Below are 23275 nucleotides of genomic sequence, written 5' to 3' on the forward strand. Positions count from 1 at the left end.
ATAAATATACAGCTAAAAATCTAATTATCAAAAAACATTTTTGACGTTTTGTCCTTGGGGTCAAAGGTCATATTTACATTTTCTCTTCTTGCTAGCAAAAGGGCAAAAACACACATGAGTAGCCGAAAACAAAACAGCTATTACATGATGTATTTACTGAAATGCTGTTAAGGACTAATCGCTTTTATTTGCTTTTGTGGTTCTTTATTTGATATTACAACCACTCCCAGGATTAACGTTGGTGGTGTGTTATACATGCTATTGTATTGATCTATTAATTTTGTAGACTCAATCAAAACCATTCGATCCCATGTCATTTAGATTGACGTGGAATTTTGCAAAGATGGTCGTGAGAAGGTACCGGATGGTTTTGGCGTTTGGCTTGACGTTAGTGCTTATTATAGGTCAGTACAAATTTGTAAACCTTATACATGTAGTACATCATCTAGTATAAACCTGGATATTAAAATTGAAGCTTGTAAGAAATCAGCCTGCTAGCATTATGTTGGTTTTTTTTGTGTGATCTAGATTTTTTTTTTTCATTGTTTTTTGGTTGGTTGCCACCCAGGTACAAAAGGCAAACTTTAGTTACTGGTATTAAACATATTTGCCAGTCAGCCAAATAAGCCCAACCACAACACTTATTTTACATAGAAAATTAAAAGTAAAGAATAAGTCAAGGAAACGATCTGGTCCATGGGGTCAAACTCAAAGGACTCTGAAGGAGGCATTTTTGAAAATTCAGTTAATTTTTACATTATGATTAGGCCTATACATAAAATAGACTATCATTTACTGGAAACACCAAAGGTCTAGCATACTTGGTTCTATTAAAAGTTATGATTATTTTTGATGTCTATTTTCTTATGTATTTTATTGTTTTTTTGTTCTATATTTTTACCTTTATCTCAGTTTCAAATTTGCCGCCTTTGACCCTTTGCATTGTAATGTGTTCAAATGGAACCTTGAAAAAATTGCTTGAATTTGAATTTCACAATTTTGATTACATTGATTTGCACTAAATGTACAATATTACTCTTCACTAGACACCAGCTCAAAATTTTCTGAATTTTAATAGTATAAATTTGTATTTTGGTTGTTCTTTTTCCTCTTTCACACAGCCATCTTTTGTGGACGTGGTACAGGAAATGAAGAGGAGGAAAAAAGGTGAACCCTACTTGATAGCTAGCTTTAAAAAAATTAAATGACTACATTGTACAAATTAGATTAGGTCCTTGTTACCGATCGACAGCTTCATGCCCCATTTTTGATTTTTTTACTTCATCAAAAGTCAAAACTGAGATTTGATATCAGAAGAAAGCTCATATTTTTCTCATTGCCCTATAGTGAAATTTAACAGCCAAGATATTTATTTGTTAAAATCTGAGACTAGTCTCAGTCAGGTTTAAATGGTGTGAACAAAAAGGTAGTGATTTGTGGTAACCACACCGGAGATGTACTATAATGGGGCATTGTTATACACATTTTTACTTCACATATATCAAAACCACTGGAGCAATACAACTCAAAATTTGGAATCATTGTTTTAGCGGTAGGCCTCAATCCAAGATAGAAGACAGAACATGAAAAATGAGATCATGCCTTTAAGAAAAAAACACCAAATGTGATTGAATCCAATCATCAGGCCAGGAGAAGGGTACAATGTGTCAAATTGATTCAATCATATTGTTTTATTGTGTTGTTGTTTGTTAATTGGTTTTTTAAAACACTTTCTAACTTTTTAATCCAGATGGGCCAAGCAAGCAGAAGATTCAGCTATACAAGCAGAAATACGAAAGGTATGTGGATGGCAGGTGAAATAAAAGTGGATGAAAAAAGTTTAATTATGATCTTCCCAGTCGAATAAAAAATAAGTATTATTTTTATATTTTCAAATGTTAAAACAAAACCAGGGAGACTCAACTCAAGTTTAATTGGTCTGTTGAAAATAATATTTATTTTTATTAATTAATTTTCAAGTTGAAAATAATATTTATTTTTATTAATTTGTTAATTTATTTTTTATTTATTAATAATTTTTAAAATTATTTATATATGGGCAATTCCAAGCGTTGCGGAATGATGCAAACTGCCTTTGTACGAATTTCTTTTTGATGCAGCAGCCAAATATGTATTAACAGCACAAGGTGAATAGCATAATGTTAAATTATTTTTGGTTAGGGAATGATTAAGGTAGGAGAAACTTTTCCAAACCACCCTAATTTCCTAATTTGCATATGCAAAGTTCGCGTTGCGGAATGATGCACACGGGACCAGTATTTTTTGCACTAAGACATTTTTGACAAACTCTGTGAGTTTAGTAATCTGAGATATTAAATTTGCCACTTAATCTAAAGCTTAGGATGTAAACTGACAATTGTCAGTATCGATTTAAAAAAAATTTGGGCATCGTCTCTTTATGCCAAATTTTCCGACACTAGGTCATGTTGCGGAATGATGCAAGGAGCGTTGCGGAATGATGCTGTGTGTAAAATCCCATAGAAAATGAAAAGCAGTCCATGTTTGAAAATAAAAATAAATAGATCAATAAATTTGAGTAAATTGTGTCTTATATACTTGGCTACTTATGTTAGCTGACAAATATCAATATTTATCCAAAAATATTTATCACCGATTTTTTAAAATCAGATAACTTGTGTTGCATGGTCACATTTTGAAACTAAAATTATGTCAACATTTTGCTAGTCTAAAATTCTTGGAAGTGAAATTTAGCACTGGGTGTTAGCCATAGGATGTAACATAACAACTATCACCATCTATCAAGAAATAATCATCACTGTTTTTATTTTATCGTAAATTTAAAGAAAAAATCCTTGCAATCCATGAATCCTTATGGCGTTATGGAATGATGCAGGGGTTTTGTGGAGTTATGTCACTTACAATGGTTCAGGCAATGCTGAAACATCAATTACTGTAAAGATAATTCTGTGCATGCATTTCAGAAAGTTCTAACCCAAAATTGTGAATATTTTCAAACGGGCGCATTATGAATTATGCATCATTCCATAGCAACGCTATGAATGATGCAACTTTAATTGGTCGTTACCGCCATAAATTAGACTTTTTGAAAATTATTTTTGGGTCATTGGATAGGGATGAATAAATTTGCTTTGCATTCTAGTTTCAATGAAAATCAACCTTATTTTAAAATTGCACTGGTAATAAATGATACTTTTGCGTTGCGGAATGATGCTTTTAATCATAAAATTGGTACTCAAACAATGCTGACGAAGCTACACGTTATAAAATTTGAACATTTCTGGTGTTTATATTTTGAGCTACTTATAAACTTTATATTCACATGCATAATTTGTTTCCAAAATTTTACAGTACAGAGCAGTTGCTGTGTTTTTAGTTTTGCTGCTTTTACCAGTCAAGAATATGCAAATGTATGCAAATTAGGATGTTTTTCTAACAATGGACACCATTTCCTCCTAAAAAAGTATGTTTTCAGAAAATATAGCTTTTTAGCTACAATATGAGACCAAAATCACATACTTGACTTGATTTTTAAATTTTGACAATTTGGGCGAGGTTGCTTGGAATTGACCATATATTTATTTATTTGATATTTACTTGGTTGTTTGTTTATTTTGTGTGTGTGTGGGGGGGTGTCAAGGGCTTATGCAGTCAGCTGTGTAGGAAGTGTTTTGCACACCTAACTTTGTAATACACACCCACCCCCACCCCCACATGGCCTACACTTTGCACACAAATCTTAAATTTACACACCCAGGTTTTTGAATTTACACACCCAAACCTTTTTTGCCATGACCTTGTTATTATATATTTTAAACTGCTTTTGTATGTTTGTTGTTGTTGTATTTTAAAATTAGTAGTAAAATTTTAAAATTTGAGTTTGGAGATAATTTATGAGAGTCTGTAGATTTAAATGAATGACCCTGGAAGATTTTGGCATATGAATTGTGTTCAATGGTTTTATAGGTTTTCTTTCTTTTAGTGATATTTTCACACACATTTATCCCATTGTATAAATGAATCGTGTTGGAACCAATAGGCAATATGTATCACACAGGTAGAAGGTCATTTCTAGGTTATCTGAAGTCAAGTTAGTAGAGATTGTCTGATTTTCTGGTGGGCATCATTTTGTGCGTGATATTGTCAATTGTACACTATTTTTGCCCAAAAGTACATGAAATTTTGCATTTGTTATCAAAATTTTGCACTAATTTTTACCAAAATAAAAGTGACATTTTGTGTTCATTATGCCAATTAATTTTCAATATTACATGGGGTATTGGGAGGGTTAGGGGGTTGAAATTATCTTTTGGGTGTTGAGTTAGTAATCCAACTCACTGGGGTTCAATGTTGGGTGGGTTCAACCCCAAACCACCCACAGTCACACTGCAAGAGACCATAGCTATTCTTTGGTACGGTACTAAATAACAACATATGACCCATCACATCGAAACAGACCACCTCGCGGCAGAAATGAAAATGGAGATTTAAATTCTAGGATAAACTGCTGCTTTTTAGCTTGAAATGACACCTTACTTGTTGAAATCAGATACAGTAAAAATGTTTTAGGAGGCAAAACAAGCTCAGAATTCTTTTTCTTTTCTTTATATTTTTCCATCTTCTTTCATTGTTATCTGCCAATGAAGCTAGCCGTGAAGTAGTCTGTTTCGATGTGATGGGTCACATATGTAGGCCTATTTGATAGAACCCCAGGGGGTATGCATAAAAATACAAGGGTTCAAATGCTATTGTGCAGAACAAGTTGAATTTTATTCAAGGACTTTATTTACAAAGCAGGCCACTAAACATTTTTATCATTGCAGAAACTCTTGAGCAATTTAAGAAAGGATACCCCCTTTCCAGTAATGAAGGGGGAGGGGGATATTTGAAAACAAAAATAAAAAAATCTTAACACTGGGAAACTTGTACATGTGTATGTATGATTTTTGAGACAATGTCATGTTTTGAACACAAATTGGAATCTCCAGTTTTCAAAGTGTGATACAGTTTCATTAAAAAATTAAACCCATGGCCATATCACGGTTGAATGATAAACATGTTTTGCAAATTATTTTAATTAAATGTAGTCCTTAATTTTCTAACATGGCCCATATACAATATACATGTAGGCCTACATGCATGTACATGTATAACATGACTGCACATCCACTGACTCACTTTTTGCAGAGCTGTACTATCATTAGTACCACATTTGTACAATATGTGTAATATATTTTAAAAACCACAAAACAAATTTGCTATAGAAATAGAATGTTGTGACTAGTGCATGCACACATGCTTGACTGCATACTGTATCCACACAATATTCATCAAGTTCATGTGTACCAAAAATACAGGCGTGGCTCAATGTCAGGTTTGTCTATAGATAAAATCTGATACATTTTGAAAAACATATAGTATTTTATATTTACTTCTGAAGGTAGGCCTTAGCTATAATACTATTACCGTAACCACTCGGGTATAAGCCCACCCCCCTAGATGGCAGATTTCACTTCAAAAATGGGGGTGGGCTTATAACCGGGGAGGGGCTAGTACTTGAATTTAGAAATAAGAAAAATCATCCCCATTTGTATATGCCCAATGTACCAGTAATTTCTATCATCTATGTCAATTTCTTAAATTTCTAAGGGTGGAATGTTAATTATCAACTGATATTTTTTATATTTGTTCTTAAATGTGAGAGAAAAGCACTGATTTGATTTAAGAACTTGGCTAAAATTTAGTACTGGGCTTATAGCCGAGTGCACCCTTGTTCCCAGAATGCTTTGAAAAATAGGGGGTGGGCTTATACCTGAAGGTGGGCTTATACCCGGGTGGTTACGGTAATAGCTGTGACAAATAATTATATTATTTACCAACAAATTATGCAAATTTAGGATTTTTGTATACTAAAAATATATAACAATATTAATTTTTACATTCGACACCTGGTATTTAGTAATATAGTGGATAGTAATAAGCCTTTATTAAATTAACTGTATCTTTTACTTGCTTTCTCTTTGTAGGCTTTAGATCCCCTTGAGGAACGCCTGGGTGATATAGAAAGACAGTAAGTATAGAAATATTATCACAGTTGTTACCAAATGGTAAAATCCTAATGCTTCTAGACTATACCAAGCAATACAGCACAAAATGGTTGCAAGCCTGTGCATCTGGCCCATGTGATTCGATTGCGCAATCCATTTAGACTACATATAATAGGATAGGCATCCTCCACACCTGAGGGGTCAGTTGTTCAAAATCGGGTGGAAAAAAACAACTTTTCTCTTCATCTCCCTCCTTCCTTAGTTGTTCCTTCCTTCCTTCCTTCCTTCCTTCCTTCCTTCCTTCCTTTCTTCCTTCCTGACACAACTTATTTAACCCGGTGCCCACAGCAGGGTCAAATATTCGTTAAAATATCCAGAAATTGATTGCTTGAATATCTTTTGATGGTCATGCACGATCATGATCAGCGTTTTTTTGTAAAAGGTCCACCTGAAAAGGTTTAATGGACATGTAAATATGATTAAGTGTGTTGAGGAGAAATTTAGCCCAGTTTTAAAAGTTGGGACTGTGTTGCAGTATATTTGTTAAAATGGGCAAAATCTGATAGTGTTTTTCTGTGCATATTCATAAAGAATTGATTCTCAGGTCAACAACACACAGTCTCTATTGAATGTTTATAGGTAAGCAGATCATGACAGTCAATATCATGAGGTCATTTATCATCTATAATGGTAGCATAACCTTGTCATGTCCATCTGTGTCATAACATTAATAGAAGAAGCTCTCTCGGATAACGGGTTGTAGTGGAAAAATTGGCACTAATTTGTTTTTTCCAAAGTATTTTTCTGTTTTGTCAAATGAAACATAGCTAAATTCTAATCCTTTAGTTAATAGCAATAAAAGTCAAAATGTAAGGTATTTAGAATTTGTGAGAAAATGGGTCAAAAAATGTGTATAAAAATGTCTAACCTAAAATTGGCCTTTATACAAGTCTTTGGGCTGGGATTGTCACAGCATAAACAAAAACACATGTTTTTGGTCCATAATTCCAAAAAGTGGAAAAATATTAAAATATGACTCCAGTTAATACTAACTAAAGGATTAGGATTTCATTTCATTTGGTAATACAGGGTTATTTGATAATATTGTTTAAATGCAAAAAAACAACAACATAATATAATAGTGCTGTATTTTTCTGGGTTTGTAAGGGGGTACATACACAAAATGATGGGTATTGATCTGGTTGTTGGTGATTGTTACTTTTTGGTGCTTGCTTATATATTGCAATAGTTTATTCCAGTCAGCATTTGTCACTGTCATTTTTTTTTTCCGGAAATGATATTTTGCAGAACTTCACAGTATATTCTTGTACAAGGGTTTTCTGGACTAAATGTAAAAACATTGGTTTTCACTTTTGCAATGGCACGCAGGCAGTTTGGCTACAGCATGCTAGAGCACCAAGGCAATGACATGCTAAATAATCACACATTTTTGGGGCAGGGGGCAGCAAGGCAAATTAATGCACAGGGCACCCTCAGTTATTTTTTCCTGGTGGAGCATGTAGGATGATCAAATCCATTTCACAGTTCATGCTTTATCTATAGCCATGACACAATATAGTAGCAATTATTCATGGGCATATGGTCATATAGGATTTGCAAGACAATGTTTTGTGGGTTCATGGAAAACATAGTATTTCAAAGTTCAAGCTTATCATGATAAAGAACATATCATTTCATATAAATGCATGTGAACAAAATTAAAGAGACTGTAGCATTTAGAGATAGGTCATATACATGTAGACCAGAGTAGGTATCTAGTTGATCGAGTGGAAACAACATGATATTAAGAGGGAAATTCTTGTACATACCATATAATCATTGTACATTGGTTGTTATATGAATCAACTTACATCACATGGTCAAAAGTACAACCACACATAACATACACTTGCTATCATTTGCTTCTGGTCCTTGTACCAATCACTGAATCAGGCGTCATATATCTTTAGCAGGAACACTGGTCAAGGCCCCTTGTAGCAAACTCATATAGTGTTATTAGTCTTGATGCAACTATATTATTTTGGAAAATGATCAGTGTTAGAAGAAAAGCCACAATTTTTAGTTGTAAAAATGATACATAATACATCATCATGTTTAATAGTTTGAATATTTTGATGTTAAACTGGTCCACATATTTGTGACACTTTCTTTCTAAGACTTCACTAATCAACAACATGAAATAGCAGGGATGGATTGATGTTGAAGTCAGTCTGGAATCCAGCTTGTAGACTTTTGATCACTAAATTTCACAGGAACAGTGTAACGTACATACAGTTATCGGTGGTCCTGCAGTAATTTTCACAGGCTTGTTTTGGCCAGAGGGCAAAATAGAAATAATGGTTAAAGAGCGGATATTAGGCTGTGAAAGAAAAAGTGCTTTTTCCTATGGAAATGTGTACAGTAAATCATGTGTAATTTCAAGATATCAGTGTTGAAACTAAACATTGTTTTTGCAAGGGGTTTCTATATATGAAATGTCATCATATAAAGCCTCGGTTATGTAAATTACATTTATGTTACACAATCAAAAGAACTTTATATTTCAAATCTGGTAGCTTAAATGTTTAAAAATGCATCAAAATATCACAAGATATTTCCATCATTTTTAGTTTTTTATCAGTATCAGACCACAGAAATTAAGGAAAAAGCTGTATTTCAATTATAAGGCAAAAAAAAAAAAGGATTGTAAAAAAACTTGCGCGCGCATTTGTAAAATCACATGATTTGAAAAAAAAAAAGAAATGCAAAAATAGTTTTTTCCGGAAAAATTCGGCGAAAATCAGATTTTGTTTCCCAAAATACTATAAAAATAACAAGTCGGGAATAGAAAAAAAAAATTGCATTTCGCATTTGTTTTCAAACCACTTGTGAGTTTTTAGACGAATCTTTTATTTTTTTTGGCCTAAAGGCCTAACTCACACTTTTCAATATTTATATTTCAGAACTATCAAGAAGTATCCAGATGTGAAATACCTGCCAGAAATGGCCCGCAAAAGAATATTGGTAAGAATGTGTAGATAGGATCCTGCCATTGGAGCCGGCCATACATGTTCTCTTTTCACAGAAAATTGTGATCGATCTCAAAGACAAATGATGTATTGTTATCATATGTATTGCACTCTTACTGGTCTGGGCTGCAAAGACACCATGTTGCGTTGAAGTAAAGAATTATTAAAACATGAACCTACAATGAAATGCATAAGTATTATATGCAATACTTTGTATAATATAATACAATTTATTGGACAGCAAAACATAATAGTGGTATTCTCAAGAACAAAACAAGTACACAATTTACATATATATAGAAAGAAAATCTCTTGATCTCAATACAAAAATATTTGTTCATAGACCTTTGATAACTTTCAGCGCTCTCCATCTTTGTTCAGAGATGGTTGGTTGGCCCTGATGTGTATGGCTTCCTTAACACCTCTCTCAAACCATAGGGATTCCCTATCCAAGATTTGGACTTTGTCCAGGTCAACGTGATGGCCCAGTGACTCAATATTGACAACCTCGGACAAAGTTGTGCTAGGACGTCTATGTTCAAGAAAACTGGTCTTGAGAGAATGTTCAGTCTCTCCGATGTATGATTCCTGGCAGGTTCTTCTTGTGGTCTGTCCATGGCAAGGAATCAGATACACTGGACCAGTGACATCCTTTTTCTCAGTTTTGTCTTTTGGTGCCACTAAAAATTGGCACAGTGTCCTCGTAAATGCTACCCTTTTGCCAAATTTCTGGAAATTTCTTCGTAGTGCATCTGAAATTCCATTGATATAGAGTAACACGATCTGTCCTTTGTATGTTATGGTACTGTTCTTGTAAGAAGTAAATGCAGACACATCATTGTTAAATGGTGATGAACAACAGTGAAACATGATTGAATCCCTAAATAATATTTTGTGTGTCCTACCTATTCAGATTACAGGTGGCGCAGGCTTTGTAGGTTCACACCTGACAGATCAGCTGATGATGGATGGTCATGAAGTCACAGTGGTTGATAATTTCTTCACCGGACGCAAGCGCAATGTGGAACATTGGATAGGCCATCCAAACTTTGAGCTCATAAATCATGATGTTGTAGAGCCTCTTCTGATTGAAGGTTTGTTGTTTTGTAATATAGATTGACCTCACATAAGTTGGTCTGTTAGGCGTAAATTATTTGGTTGTTGTTACTGTATGTACATTCACAAAAAATTGTGTGGTAGTCACACATTTCGTCAAGTACAACTACGGGTAAATTAGGTAATACTTGGCCAAGTTTGAACACTCCAAACGCTAGTGGCTCCGAGATAAACACATAGCGCGGTAAAGAAGATAGCATGCACACACCTTACATTGCGTACATGCTTAGTACGCTACATGGATGCAACAAGTACATTCGAGTTTGGCCAAGAATTACTTAATTTACCTGTAGCATAGTTGCTGCATCCAACTGCATGCATGCCAATTTTTGACCCCCTATATTTTCCAACCCCTACCAAAGTATTTATGAACACTCCCTTAGTGTGATAGGTTCCCACAGGACACTTGACAGGTTAGGGTTTAGAGTTGTCTGGTATTCATCAGTATGCACAAATCACAATTACTATATCTCATGCTTATTTCGGGCCCTTAATATAAAAATCGCTGTGCCCTTTCACAAGCATTTGATCAGGCACAGCTTATTTCTAACACCTCTTCATGATGCATATATATTGACCTCATGACATAACCTTGTTGACATAGCAATAACATAGTTTGTTCGGGTCAATTTATAAAAATGGTTGCTACCCTACCAGAATCCTAAACCTAAACCTACATTAAATCCTAATATGTGACACGATCTGGTCCATGGAGACCAAAGGCGGCAAATTTGAAATTGAGGTTAAGGCAAAAATAGGGAGTAAAAAACAAAAAAGTACATAAGAAATTAGATATTACAAAACTTCTTATGAACCAAGTATGCTACACCATTGGTGTTTTCAGTATATGATAGCCTAATGTTTGTATAAGGTAATAATGAATTATAATAGTAACTCAATTGTTAAAAATGCCTCCTTTGGCCTCCATGGACCAGGTCATATCACATAGTATTGTAACCATAAAACCTAACCCTAAAATTTATCTTATCCCTATAACCTAAACCTAACCCATATCTCTTAGCTTGAGGTGGACCATGACAGCAGTTATTCTCAAGTCATTGCCATTTGTTTCATTACAGTGGACCAGATATACCACTTGGCGTGTCCAGCATCTCCACCACATTACATGTACAACCCTATCAAGACCATCAAAACAAGCTCACTAGGAACTCTCAACATGCTGGGATTAGCAAAACGTACTCATGCTAGATTATTACTGGCTTCAACATCAGAAGTGTATGGAGGTAAATGCAGATCACAATGGAACAGGTGTTCTGATAACTCTTGTTCTATTTTTTCTAATGTTTTGTAATCATCACCCAGGATTTATGCTGGAGGTACTCAACTTATATTTTTGGTATGGGTGTGCAGCACTGAAGTGCCAAATTTTGGGAACTAAGAACTGATTTTCGAGCAAAATAGGGGCTTGATGAATTGAAATTTCAACATTTTTCATTGTTGGGCCAATTTATAGGCTGTGGAGCCTAAAGTGTTTCCAAGTTTGTGCTAAAGAGCTATACTTGTCAGAATTTGAGACTCAAAGAACTGGAGTATGATTCAAATGTGTGTCTTGAGTAACTGCTGGAGAGCCTAAAATGTAGCATTTTTGAAGGACTAGTAACTAATGTAAAAAAATATATATAAAATTAACTATTTTCGACATTAGATTATTTTCTCTTAATCATGTCACATTTGTCTATTAGGCCAAAAAAGAAAACAGGTTTGTTTCAAAGCTCGCGCCCGCATATGTAAAATATTTTTTGATATCACAAGGCCAAATAAAATTTGGCCTTATCTGTTCCAATGCCAGTGACACCTCATGAATATTAAGATTGGGCCAATGTTCACTGGAGAGGCATGGAAACTAGCACTGCTAACAGTAACAGCCCTGTTCTGTTAGGCTTATATTGATGTTTCAAAGCAATGCAACAAAAGATCCATGGAAATTAATGAGGTGTCACTGGAGCTGGAAATAAATGATAATTGCTGTGAAGATTATATCTCACCATACTTTGATTGTATGCCGACAGATCCAGAGGAGCATCCACAAAAGGAGGAATATTGGGGTCATGTGAATCCAATAGGACCTAGAGCATGCTATGATGAAGGCAAGAGAGTGGCAGAAACCATGTGCTATGCATATGAAAAACAAGTGAGTTTTGTGAAGCTTGCTCCTGTATGTTAGTTTATATCTCCATTGTGATTTAATAACATGGCATTTTTTTTATGTCGAGTATATCTAGGCATTAACAGCTGAAATCTAGGTGATAACGCTGACGAATCTTCGGCCAGGCATAAGTGACCTGGTGAACGAAGTGGGTCGCCATAGATAGCTGGTTGGGGCAAATTTTACAGGACAGTCAAGTGTAGTCAACAATCGGGCTTGTTACCCTGATCGGAACCAACTGTAATTAACTCTTTTATCATGGGTCATCTGCCCCGCCTTTACCAGATGACCTCTTGCACCAAAGGCAAAGACCTTAACCAGTGTGCTACACTGCTCCCCAAGCATTGAACATCAAACACCACACATCCTTGAGCTTTCACCGTAATTCATTAAATCACACCAACAACATTGAATTATTTTTTTTAAAAACGTGTAATATGATTGGCCAATGTTCTTTCATATAGTGCATATAATCAGTGAATTACAATGATTTACAATGGTCACTTATCTGCCAGTCTTCTTCTTGTTGAATATAAAGTTGCTAATAACTTTCTGAAATATTTTCCAAGCTAATGTCCCATGAAGTCCATTGTAGACTCAGAGCTGGCCTATCCTTTGAACACCCAATCCTTATGACAATTTCAAATTCCACCATTCGGTCCTTTCTTCTGTGAACAGTTGCCATCCACTCTGTTCCACTTTCCTTTTGACAGAATTGATGTGCTTTTAACCAAATTCCAACTTGTCAAAGTAGATCCATCACAATCATAAAGTATATGATGAAGTACAAACTACCAATTGTTCTGATTTAGCGATAATTTAAACAGATCTCTGCACAGTAATCATACAGTAAAGTATTAATGTTATAACAACCTTTTTATTTTTAACAGGAAAAAGTAGAAGTACGAGTGGCAAGAATTTTCAACACATTTGGACCTCGTATGCACATGAATGATGGGCGTGTTGTCAGCAACTTTATACTACAAACACTACAGAATCAAGATATTACTATTTATGGGACTGGCAAGCAATCCAGATCCTTCCAATATGTCAGGTAGGAGAATCACAAATGGATCAACTTGTTTTAAAGTAGTGGTGAAAACTTCCTCACCTTTCTGAAAGCCTTTTCAGATTCTCTTAACTTTTGAAGTTTACTAAAATTTGGCTATATAAGCGTAAGTGGAAACATGTGTAGTAACATATCAGTATACCAAATGATGAAAATTTGTGCACACACTGACACCCACTGCATGTCACTTTAAACGGTTATGTATCAAACATTTCCTTAAAAGGAGTATCAGCAGACCTATTGACTGTCCTGCATTTCGAAGTTAATAAACCTGAAAATGTGGGATGTCTGCATTCCCACATTTCCATCCATTAATAAAAAATGCACTATCTGAAAGTCGGAAGAATTGATGTTGGAAACAACAATGTCGGAAACCATCTTATAGGCTGATTTTTTTGCACCAATAGAGCTAAATAATTAACTTAATACCTGCAGAAGACATGGCATGTGTAGCAGTTAGGTGGTTTCGTTAATGAATAATTTTAATGTGCATGCACCATCTGAAAGATCTGAAAGTGTTTTTACTATCATTCCATAATTGCACCAGTGTTTGGCTGAGCACCCATTCAAGTCATTTATATTTCTGAGTTAAATTTTAACAAGTTATGTCAATTTTGAATTTGTCTCATTACAGTGACTTGGTGGATGGTCTAATAGCTCTAATGAATAGCAATGTATCCAGCCCAGTTAACATTGTAAGTATTTAATTTTAAAGACCCAGATGGGAAAACTGAACTTTCTTTGCCCACTAGCACTCGTACCATGCAATTAAAATATCAGTAGTGATCAAAGACTGGTAGAAGTTGTTTAATTGCCAGCATTCATTCAAGTCAACTGGTTGGTTGGGATTTGATGCTGGGGTATGCCACTTATTGATCAGATATCGGTAATCGCCTTTCTGATAACCAACGGAAGTTACGTAACAAAAAAACTCAATACTCCTTGCTATTGCTTGGTATGATGTGTCTTTTTAAAAGAAAAAAGGTATTAGTTCTTGTTAATGATTTCCTGTTATGATAGTTTCAGTTAATGTGTTCCACTTAAATGTGTGTACACATGCATTTGGCTGTGATTTCAGGGATATGTGCTTGGAACTTTTTCATGTGGTTGGGAGGATACTTTTTCAAAATCTGGCATTTTGGTCCTTGTTATGTGGATAAAATATTGTTCCAAGCGTCCTTGGCTGGGATTCCGAAAGGTGGTTTAAACCTAGGTTTAGCTAAACCCAGGTTTAAACCTAGGTTTAAACCTAAGTTTGCGCTTTCCCGTAGCTGGTTTAAGTTAAACCTGGGTCTAAAGCTGAGTACTAAAGTCGCAAAAGCCGGGTTTAACTTAAACTTGGCAGGGGGTAGGTTTAAGTCCAGGTTTAAGTGCATTTATCTGCATGCCAACCACGGAAGCCTGCTTGTTACGGAAGCGGACCACTGCACTTCGTGGCATTTGCAACTGGAAAATTGTGCCACAGAACCAATTTTTGGAAGTCATAATAAAAGGATTATGTTCCCTAATGAATAGAGAAGAGTTGTGACCAGAGTTTGAAAGCGGAGGTGATCGGCCAAGCTTGTACACAGCTGTAATCATGGACATGGCAGTAGCAGTGCAATACACGGCAGTGGCAGTGCAATGTACACGGCAGTGACAGTCATATCGACACCCGGTACTCACGGCACAGTAGCATAGGACGCGTCATGACAGTGAAGGTAAGAAACGTTGGCTTATTCGTGACATATTAATACTGTTTTATACCACTATCTTCACTCATTATTGGTGACGATTTTAGGCTGTGGTATTGTTTTTAGTCAAGCTTTAATAGGAATCGATTAGGCTAGGCTTAACAAATTACATGTAGGCCTAAATACCCTAGCCGAGGCTTTGTGGATTTTTATCAGCAAACGAAGCTCGGACAAATCTTTTTCAATATTCCCTTATTTATCGAATTCAGGGCTTTTTCCCCATTGAGTTCTAGCTTGAAATGAAGATACATGAGGACTCAGGAGTTAGTCATGATGTCAGAAGCCGGTGTAGAACGTTTAAGCCTACCCCATCGCGGCCCTGGTCATGATGGTCCTAGCTGGCTAGCCTAGGGCTAGGCTAGCTATCATAGGCTGTATAGCCTATGCAAAAACTGCACAATTATCAGTACCGGTACCTACTAGATAGATATTTTCCGTAGGCCTATGTTCTTCAAGATGTAGGGATTTTGTTCATGTAAATATAAATAGACCAGGCTTCAAGTTCAACAATAAGCCTGGTAATGGAACATCCTAGACCCTGGCCTAGCCTTAAGTTATACCAGTCTGTACCATTTTATAGTGCATATGTGTTGACAGGCCCTATGATTACAGGCTGGCTAGGCTTGGACTCAGGCTGTTCCAGGCTTATTATTGAACTTGAAGTTGAAGCTCCACCTAATTGATTATTTTAATATGAAATCTACGTTTGTTATTTTGTCTGACTCGTGCTAGGGTATTTATCAGGGTATTGTGAAAGTTTGGTCAAACAGGCATATTATCAGGTATATGCCTATATAAAATAGACTGCTCATCATTCCTGTGACTGATTAATTTTATGAAGTATGATTTTGAGATACCATCATAATCATGTAGGCCTAAATATTACTAAGTAAATTTTTACAACAAGAATAAACTTAGATGAAACCATCACTAAGTAAATTTTTATACATTATTGAATTGCCAATTTTTGTATGAAACTGCGACTGATTAACTGTGACAAATAAAATGTTATGCTTTGTTTTTTCCGTTTACAGGTCAAACTGTCAATGTCATATCAAGAGGAATGTTTTCTAATCAGAGTGATAGGCCTACGGATGATTCCCATGCACCATAACTTCAGGTGATTTTGGTAAGAATAAAGCACTGATTTTTTTGGATTAAAAAACATTACTAAGTTGTACAAATGAAACATATCGAGGGTTGACAAACAGAAGGCCTTAACTCACTTTTGGCCATGTTGAGATTTTGGTACCAAAATTATCTGTAATACCCACAGATTCTTAAAATCATAAGCCTTAACTCAATTCAACTTCCTATTGCATCTATAGCACAATAATACTTAGTCACATCTCAATGCAAAAATATTATTTTACTCATTTTTCTCAAAAAGGCACTTTTTGAGTTAAAGCCTTCTGTTTGTCAACCCTCGATATATGTGATGCGATCAAGCAAAATCAGTCGGAACTCGGAGATATTGATTTTGAGATATAGCCAAAGAAAGAAAATATTTGCTTTTGTTTCCTATTGTTTTAGAAACTCTTTAGTTGCTCATACCTTCGGAACTGGTTGTTCAATTTCAATAGGGTTTTCTGCAAAATACAGCTTTGTAAATGCTTTTTACTATCCTATAAGAAACTGAAAATTTTATATTTCTGAGTTCCGACTGATTTTGCTTGATCGCATCACACATATGTCAATCGTAATCATTCATTTGTTCACTATTGTACTAATTTCTTGAAACAAAAAGCGAATAAAGCAAAGACTGAAACAAGTCTTAGCATTCAAAATCACGAGTAGGCCTAGGCCATATATGCCGCAATTTTGCTCTAATTTTCACTTTTTTGTGTTACTTTAATGAAATGATTGGTTATAAAAATAAAATATGCTTTTTCCAAAAATTAGAATGCATACATTGAAATTAGACTTCGTACAAATCTTTAGACTTGATTGTCACAAATACTTAGTAGTGAAATTTCAAATTCGAGAGTGTGCGGGTGTGTGTGGAGGGGGGGGGGGTGAGGCTGTCAATCAGGTCACCCACCTTTAAAGACAAGATTTGAATATAGGTCTCATTTATATTTTAACTATAAGTGTCTATTTTTTTCTTTCTTTCATTACAGAACTTCAACAATCTACATGATGAAGTAACCGTGATCCCCGGCTGAGATCCACTGGCCGTCAAAGTTTGGACTACAGGATCGATGAGCAGTAGCCTACAATCACAAGTGTGAAAACTTTTTACCTTGCTGAATGTCATGTAGGCCTTATATATCTTCATTACTTTTCCTATATGAAACAAGCATGGGCATCAATCCTGGAGGGGGGCATATAATAATAATATCAAATGTCCGAGTAGGCCTATGTCCCCCTCACATTTTGGTAACTTAATCAAAAAGTCACAAATAAATGTTTGGGTTTTGTTGTTGTTGTTGTTTTTGTGAGTAGGCCCCCTAATTAACGCAAGCACAAAAATAGTACCGGGTAGTGGCCGTTTTGAGATCTGCACTAAAATAACCAAAAATAATGTAGTCCACCAAATGACGTCAAAATTTGGACTTCATTTTGCTCTTTTTTTTCAATTTCTGAAGGCACATCCCTCTCATACGTGCGGCGCTGACATACCTTTTCACATCCGTGTCCCCTCCTCCATTTTCAGAACGTCTCGACGCCCATGACAAGACATGACATGACAGTATGCCTAACATAATCTTAACAACAAACGTCTATGTTACCGTACATGAAACGAATTCAATCATTTCTAGTTTTCTTTAATGTACAAGGTGGTTAAAAAATGGAAATTACTTCCTCATTATTTGAAGTGATGGATTATGTATCATGTATAACATTATAATAATAAAATAAAATATATGCTACATAGTTTGCACTTTTTATTATTATTATAGGTCAGTGTTTTGTTTTAATATTCGTAATTATAGCTATTTTATGCCTGCTGTCCGTAAAAGAGCTAGAGAAAACCGTGATGCCCCCACGATCGTTGTAACCAACGGAATCAACGGAGGGTATTCCGTAAATGGCGGAAATTTCCAAACGGCGTGCCACTTTGAATGCCCCTCACAGCTTGCCAAAAATTGCTTGCCCCTTTCAGCCTGCTAAAATTGCTTGTCTCGCTCCCCCCTCCCATCCCTTGGGAACCCTTTTGCAATTTTTTCATACTCTTTGCCGGATAAGCCTTTTTTAAACCGTTTTATTAAAAGGTGCCCCGTAAATGTGTGCAAAAATAGCTGGGTAAAATGTGCTTGCTCTTCATTGGCTTGCCAAAACAGCCCCCCCTCATTTTACCCTCCCCCAGGCTTCTTAATTATTGCACCGGTAGGCCTACTATACGTGCAAAATCAACAAATGAAATTTAAAAAATACCATTTCAGCTTAATCACTGTTAGGCCTATAGGCCTAAATACAACGTGAGTGTTGTTAATAAACCTGCAGAAATTCGCTAGTAAATTAAGACTGAGCTTTCGTGGATTCTAGATCTCCGTATTTGGTTTGAAAAAATATCATTTTCATCAATAAACTCAGAAACATGAAAAGATAACAACTCTAGGCCCTACAATTTCCTACGCAAATGCCTATTATAGCCTCCAAATAAATTGGAACATCATACCCATGCACAAAGTTCCGTGTATATGCATAATAGAATACACCACAGTTATAACTATGCGGCTACGAAACCAGGTCTAAGTTTAAACCTAGGTTTAAACCCAGGTCTAACTAGTCCGAGCTTTCGAATCGTAAAATAACTTAAACCTAGGTTTAGGCTTAAGCCGGGACTAGTTAGACCCAGGTTTAAGTTAGCACCGGCTTAAGTTAAACCACCTTTCGGAATCCCAACCCTTGTGTTTGTAAACACTGACAAACAAGGATACACATGAGAAATCTCTGTACAACAGTGGACACACATAAATCATGGGATGTCCACAGTTCCTATACGTGTTTCTAGATGTAAAATGCCTTTAGATCTTGTATTATAGGCTCGCTAATAACCGCAGATGCCAAGCTATGCCAGTATGGGGGGAGCTCACACATGAATAGTAACAAAAACTCAAATGTATGATACATTTGTCACCTACAATTTTGATTTTGATTCTTTTGTATGTGCAGGGTAATCCAGATGAACACTCAATTATGGAATTTGCTGAACTCATCAGAGAAAGAATAGGTAGGTATTTTAAGCAAAATTAATCAACTCATTTACTTTTTAAGCAAAATTTATCAACTCATTTACTTTTTCATCTGGAGGGCGAGTTAGCACAGCGGTAGTTCCTCGCTTTGCACCACTGAGGTCCCGGGTTCAAGCCCGGCCCGCCCAAGGACTCATGTGCACTTGGTTTATCCCGATTCCATGCTCGCTTCTCGCAGGTTTTCTCCGGGATCTCCGGTTTCCTCCTGTATCGCAAAAAATCGGTGATTAGTTGTTTGGTTATCAAAACTTCCTTCACCCAGTGGAATTTGGGGAGCTGCACAGATAATTGGTGGATGTTACAATCTAAATGCGGATAGGTGTGCGCCTGCTCGGCAGCAACCTAGTTGATGCGATCTGATTGTGATGATTCACCATTGCAGCGAAATTACAGCGCTTTGAGTCCTCTAAGATCTGGAGAAAGGCGCTTTATAAATCCAAAATTTATTATTTATTTTACCAAAGAAGTGTTTGGAAATGATTTGAAATAATTACTTCTAAATTGCCCCTAATTAGACAAGTTGAGAGAACCTATACCAGGGAGGTTAGTCAGCATGCTTGGCGCAACTGTGAAAAAGCTTTGACGACACTACCAAATTTGAGGTGAATCAGAGTATTATAATCCAGATTTATACATACCGGTATCAGTTTTTCCTGTGGTACATTTGCTTTGTTGGAAAAGGAACCATGAGAGTGCCCAATTCTAGGGAGGAATCAACCCATATAAAGAGGACTGCACTGTACATCTGGATGAGTGGGGTATTTTTAATCCCTTTGATAGATATAAACAACTTCAATTTGGTCAAAAACTTGTTAGTATCTCTTTAAATCATGATTGTTTGCATAGTATAATAAAAAAAATAACAGCTTTGAGTATTCTTCATTGTAAATAATGTGCCCCCAGGTGGAAAATGATAAAAATTATCACCAGTGCACATATTTTTGTTTTTTCAACCTCGGACACATTAACCATAAAGGATTACCCTTTTCTTTACTTCCACATATAGCTAGATTTAAACTAAGGTCTTTAAATAATATCATTTTTACCATTCAGGTGGTACTAGCAAGATAATCAATGTCAAAGCAGCTGAAGATGATCCACAAAGAAGAAAACCAGACATCACCAAAGCAAAACAGTTACTAAGATGGGAACCAAGGGTAAGAATTGGGGTGCGTACGTGTTTGCCGACAAACGAGGACACACACAAGATTTTTCACCCTAAACTGTGGACCTACTTCCAACCGAGGACTGTCCTCGGTCTCAAACTGCTGCAAAAGACCTCAAATGCATGCTAGATGCTTTAAACGCTATTTGCCTGAAACCGAGGACCACGCGTGTAAAAACTACGGACCGAAGGATGATGCCTAAAATTCCGTTTTTTTACTATACACACAAAAAATCCGCCATTTTAGTCCACGGTTAGGCGATGAAAACATCATACACACGTCCTCGGTTAGATAGCAAAACACAATGTCCACGTTTGGAGGCAAACACAGACAGGGGGTGTGTGTGGGGGTGTACAGGGGGGGGTGTGTTGGTATTATGCATCCTCATTTGCTGGTGAATATGAGTACCAGTAGGGGTGTGTGGGTGTGCATCCTTTGGTCTTTGCTGCCAAACATGGACACACACTAGATTTATCTTTATTATAATTATGAACTGCTGATAATGTGAAAATACATTTAAGGGTACTACAAAGTGTCCAGGTTTACTGCAGTTAAAGAATTTATATCCCCTGTCAGGCAGTGACCCCTGTCAAGTCCCGGTCCCCGCACTCTGCACATCCGCGGGTATTCATGCTTGTCGGTGAAAAAAAAAAACACCCCCTTTTGCATCTCATTTCGCGAAGTTTTTAGGGAAAACACACCCCTTTTTTAGCGATTTCGTGAATTATTTGCCCGTCGACATTACCCCTATTTTCGCTAAAATGCGAACGATATTTATAATATACCCTTTTCTGGCAGAAACGCGTAGGCTGCTTGATGAAAATACCCTTTTTTTTCAATTTCATGAACATGTGGTTTAAAAACACCCCTTTTTTGTGTGTTTCATGAATCGCGTTTCTTCATCTGAAAACACCCCTTATTTCGCGAAATTTTCGACGAGCATGAATACCCGCGGATGCGCGGAGTGCGGGGACCGGGTGTCAAGTATAGTCCTTGATATGAGGGTGTATGCCAAGGATCCATTAGGTAAAGTCATGTTGCAGCAATGTTCACATGCTGAAATGCCCACATCTTTTTCCTTGATGGTTGGGCCAGACTCCCCTGAATTTGTTGTAGGGTGTTCACCACGCATCCTGCACAGTGAGTCTGTTTTACCTTCCCAGTACTATATTATGCTGGTACCCATTTATACAACTGGGTGGTGAGGGACAATGGAGGTTAAGAGCCTGTGTTGAGGGCACAATACGATATCACCACGACCAGGGTTCGAACCTGCAACCTTCAATTATGAGTCTGAGCCTGTACTGCCAGTCCGCCTTGCCCTCAACAAGCATCCATAGTGCTGAGTCTGCGGACCAATCATTTGTATGTGTGTGAGGGTTATGGAAGAAACTGTGTTCTCATACCTTCATCCTGAAGCTATTGCCCAACTGTGAATGGACTATGTTCATGCACAATTTACTAGAAATTGCATGTGGATATGTACTGTCGTTGAACCATATTTTAATTGAAAAGTTGGCGAAAGAAAGGAAATGAAGTAGAAATAACTTCTCACACCAGTTACAAAATGAAGATAAAAATCCAGATGAACAAAAGTCATTTAAAAGCAAATTGATTCCTGATTTGTTGTGATTTTATTAGAACCTCATAAAAAAGGGGATTAAAATGTAGTACAAGTCTTTCAAAAGCCAAGTGATTTGTTCTGATTTTGTTTCTGAACTTTTTGGTAAAAAGTTAAAAAAGTAATTAATTAAAATTCATACCACTCATAGATGATTGCAAATACTTAATATTATTATTATAATTTATTTGTCACTGCAGGTGCCTCTGGATATAGGTCTTGGCAAAACAATAGATTACTTTCAACGGGAACTAACACTAGCTAATCAACAGAAGAAAGAACAAAGAAGTATCCAGTTATGATATATGAATATACCTGCATAAGTACAATCAAATATGTATATTTTGATATTATTATGGTGTGTAATGGTTTAGGTAAAGTGGGGGTTATCAAGTTTTATGACTTATACTATGCTCAGCTCATAATAGGCATGTCAGTCGCACAATACACAGTTCGGGTAGGTGCTGTGCCCAGCTGTGTGTATGCCATTCTATATCAATCCACGATGTTATGAGTCTCGTCTATTACGAGCTGATCAGAGTATAATGCCTGTGAGAGGTGCAGGTTCTTATGCTCAGGTGTTGAGTATTTATTAATTATACTTGTTCATTTTGTCACAGATTGTCTGTTACTTAATTTATTATGGAAACAAGTAAAAGGAGCACAATCTCATGGCAATTTGCAGTAAAAACAAGCAATATGGTTTTCTTGTTTACTATCTAATGAGGGCACAGAGTTCCTATCCGAATTTGTATTTGTTGGTTTCCTGGGCTTTAAGAGAGATATACGCCATGGATCTGCTGTTGTCAATTCACTGACAAGTCAACATAGTTTTGCCCGTATCATCATGGGTTTGATGATATGTGTTTACCCTAGTGCAGACCAGAGAGAAAAAATACTTTGAAAACATATAATCTTCCATATCTCTGACTCGGCTGAGCCTGATTCCATATTGATTGCAGTGTTTTCAAATTTTAAATTTTATCATGTAGAATAGTACATAGCTCATATGGTTGACTTTGGCTCATCCATATATTATCATTTTTGTGGTATTAGAGGGGTACATTAGAAGCTGCAATGGAATCTGACCTACATGTATATAAAAAAAAACTGGTTATAAAAATGTAA

The 23275-nt window shown here is 36.1% G+C and overlaps 1 protein-coding gene across 2 annotated transcripts; it reads left to right on the forward strand.

The window, feature by feature from the left end:
* Positions 1-103: 103 nt before the first annotated feature.
* On the forward strand, positions 104-22724 carry LOC140156045 (UDP-glucuronic acid decarboxylase 1-like). 2 transcript variants are annotated; one of them, XM_072179152.1, is made up of 14 exons: positions 104-404; positions 1122-1167; positions 1751-1799; positions 6027-6070; positions 6639-6686; positions 9011-9071; positions 9990-10170; positions 11272-11436; positions 12223-12344; positions 13250-13413; positions 14063-14123; positions 19281-19338; positions 20414-20517; positions 22348-22724. In XM_072179152.1, exons 1-14 carry the CDS (start codon positions 311-313, stop codon positions 22447-22449), a joined length of 1299 nt encoding a protein of 432 aa, XP_072035253.1. In that variant the 5' UTR covers positions 104-310; the 3' UTR covers positions 22450-22724. The 2 variants fall into 2 exon arrangements, with proteins under 2 accessions (XP_072035253.1, XP_072035254.1); XM_072179153.1 differs by lacking the exon at positions 6639-6686.
* The last annotated feature ends 551 nt before the right edge of the window (positions 22725-23275 follow it).

Source organism: Amphiura filiformis, chromosome 6, assembly GCF_039555335.1.
Source record: "Amphiura filiformis chromosome 6, Afil_fr2py, whole genome shotgun sequence".
NCBI classification, from domain to species: Eukaryota; Metazoa; Echinodermata; class Ophiuroidea; order Amphilepidida; family Amphiuridae; genus Amphiura; species Amphiura filiformis.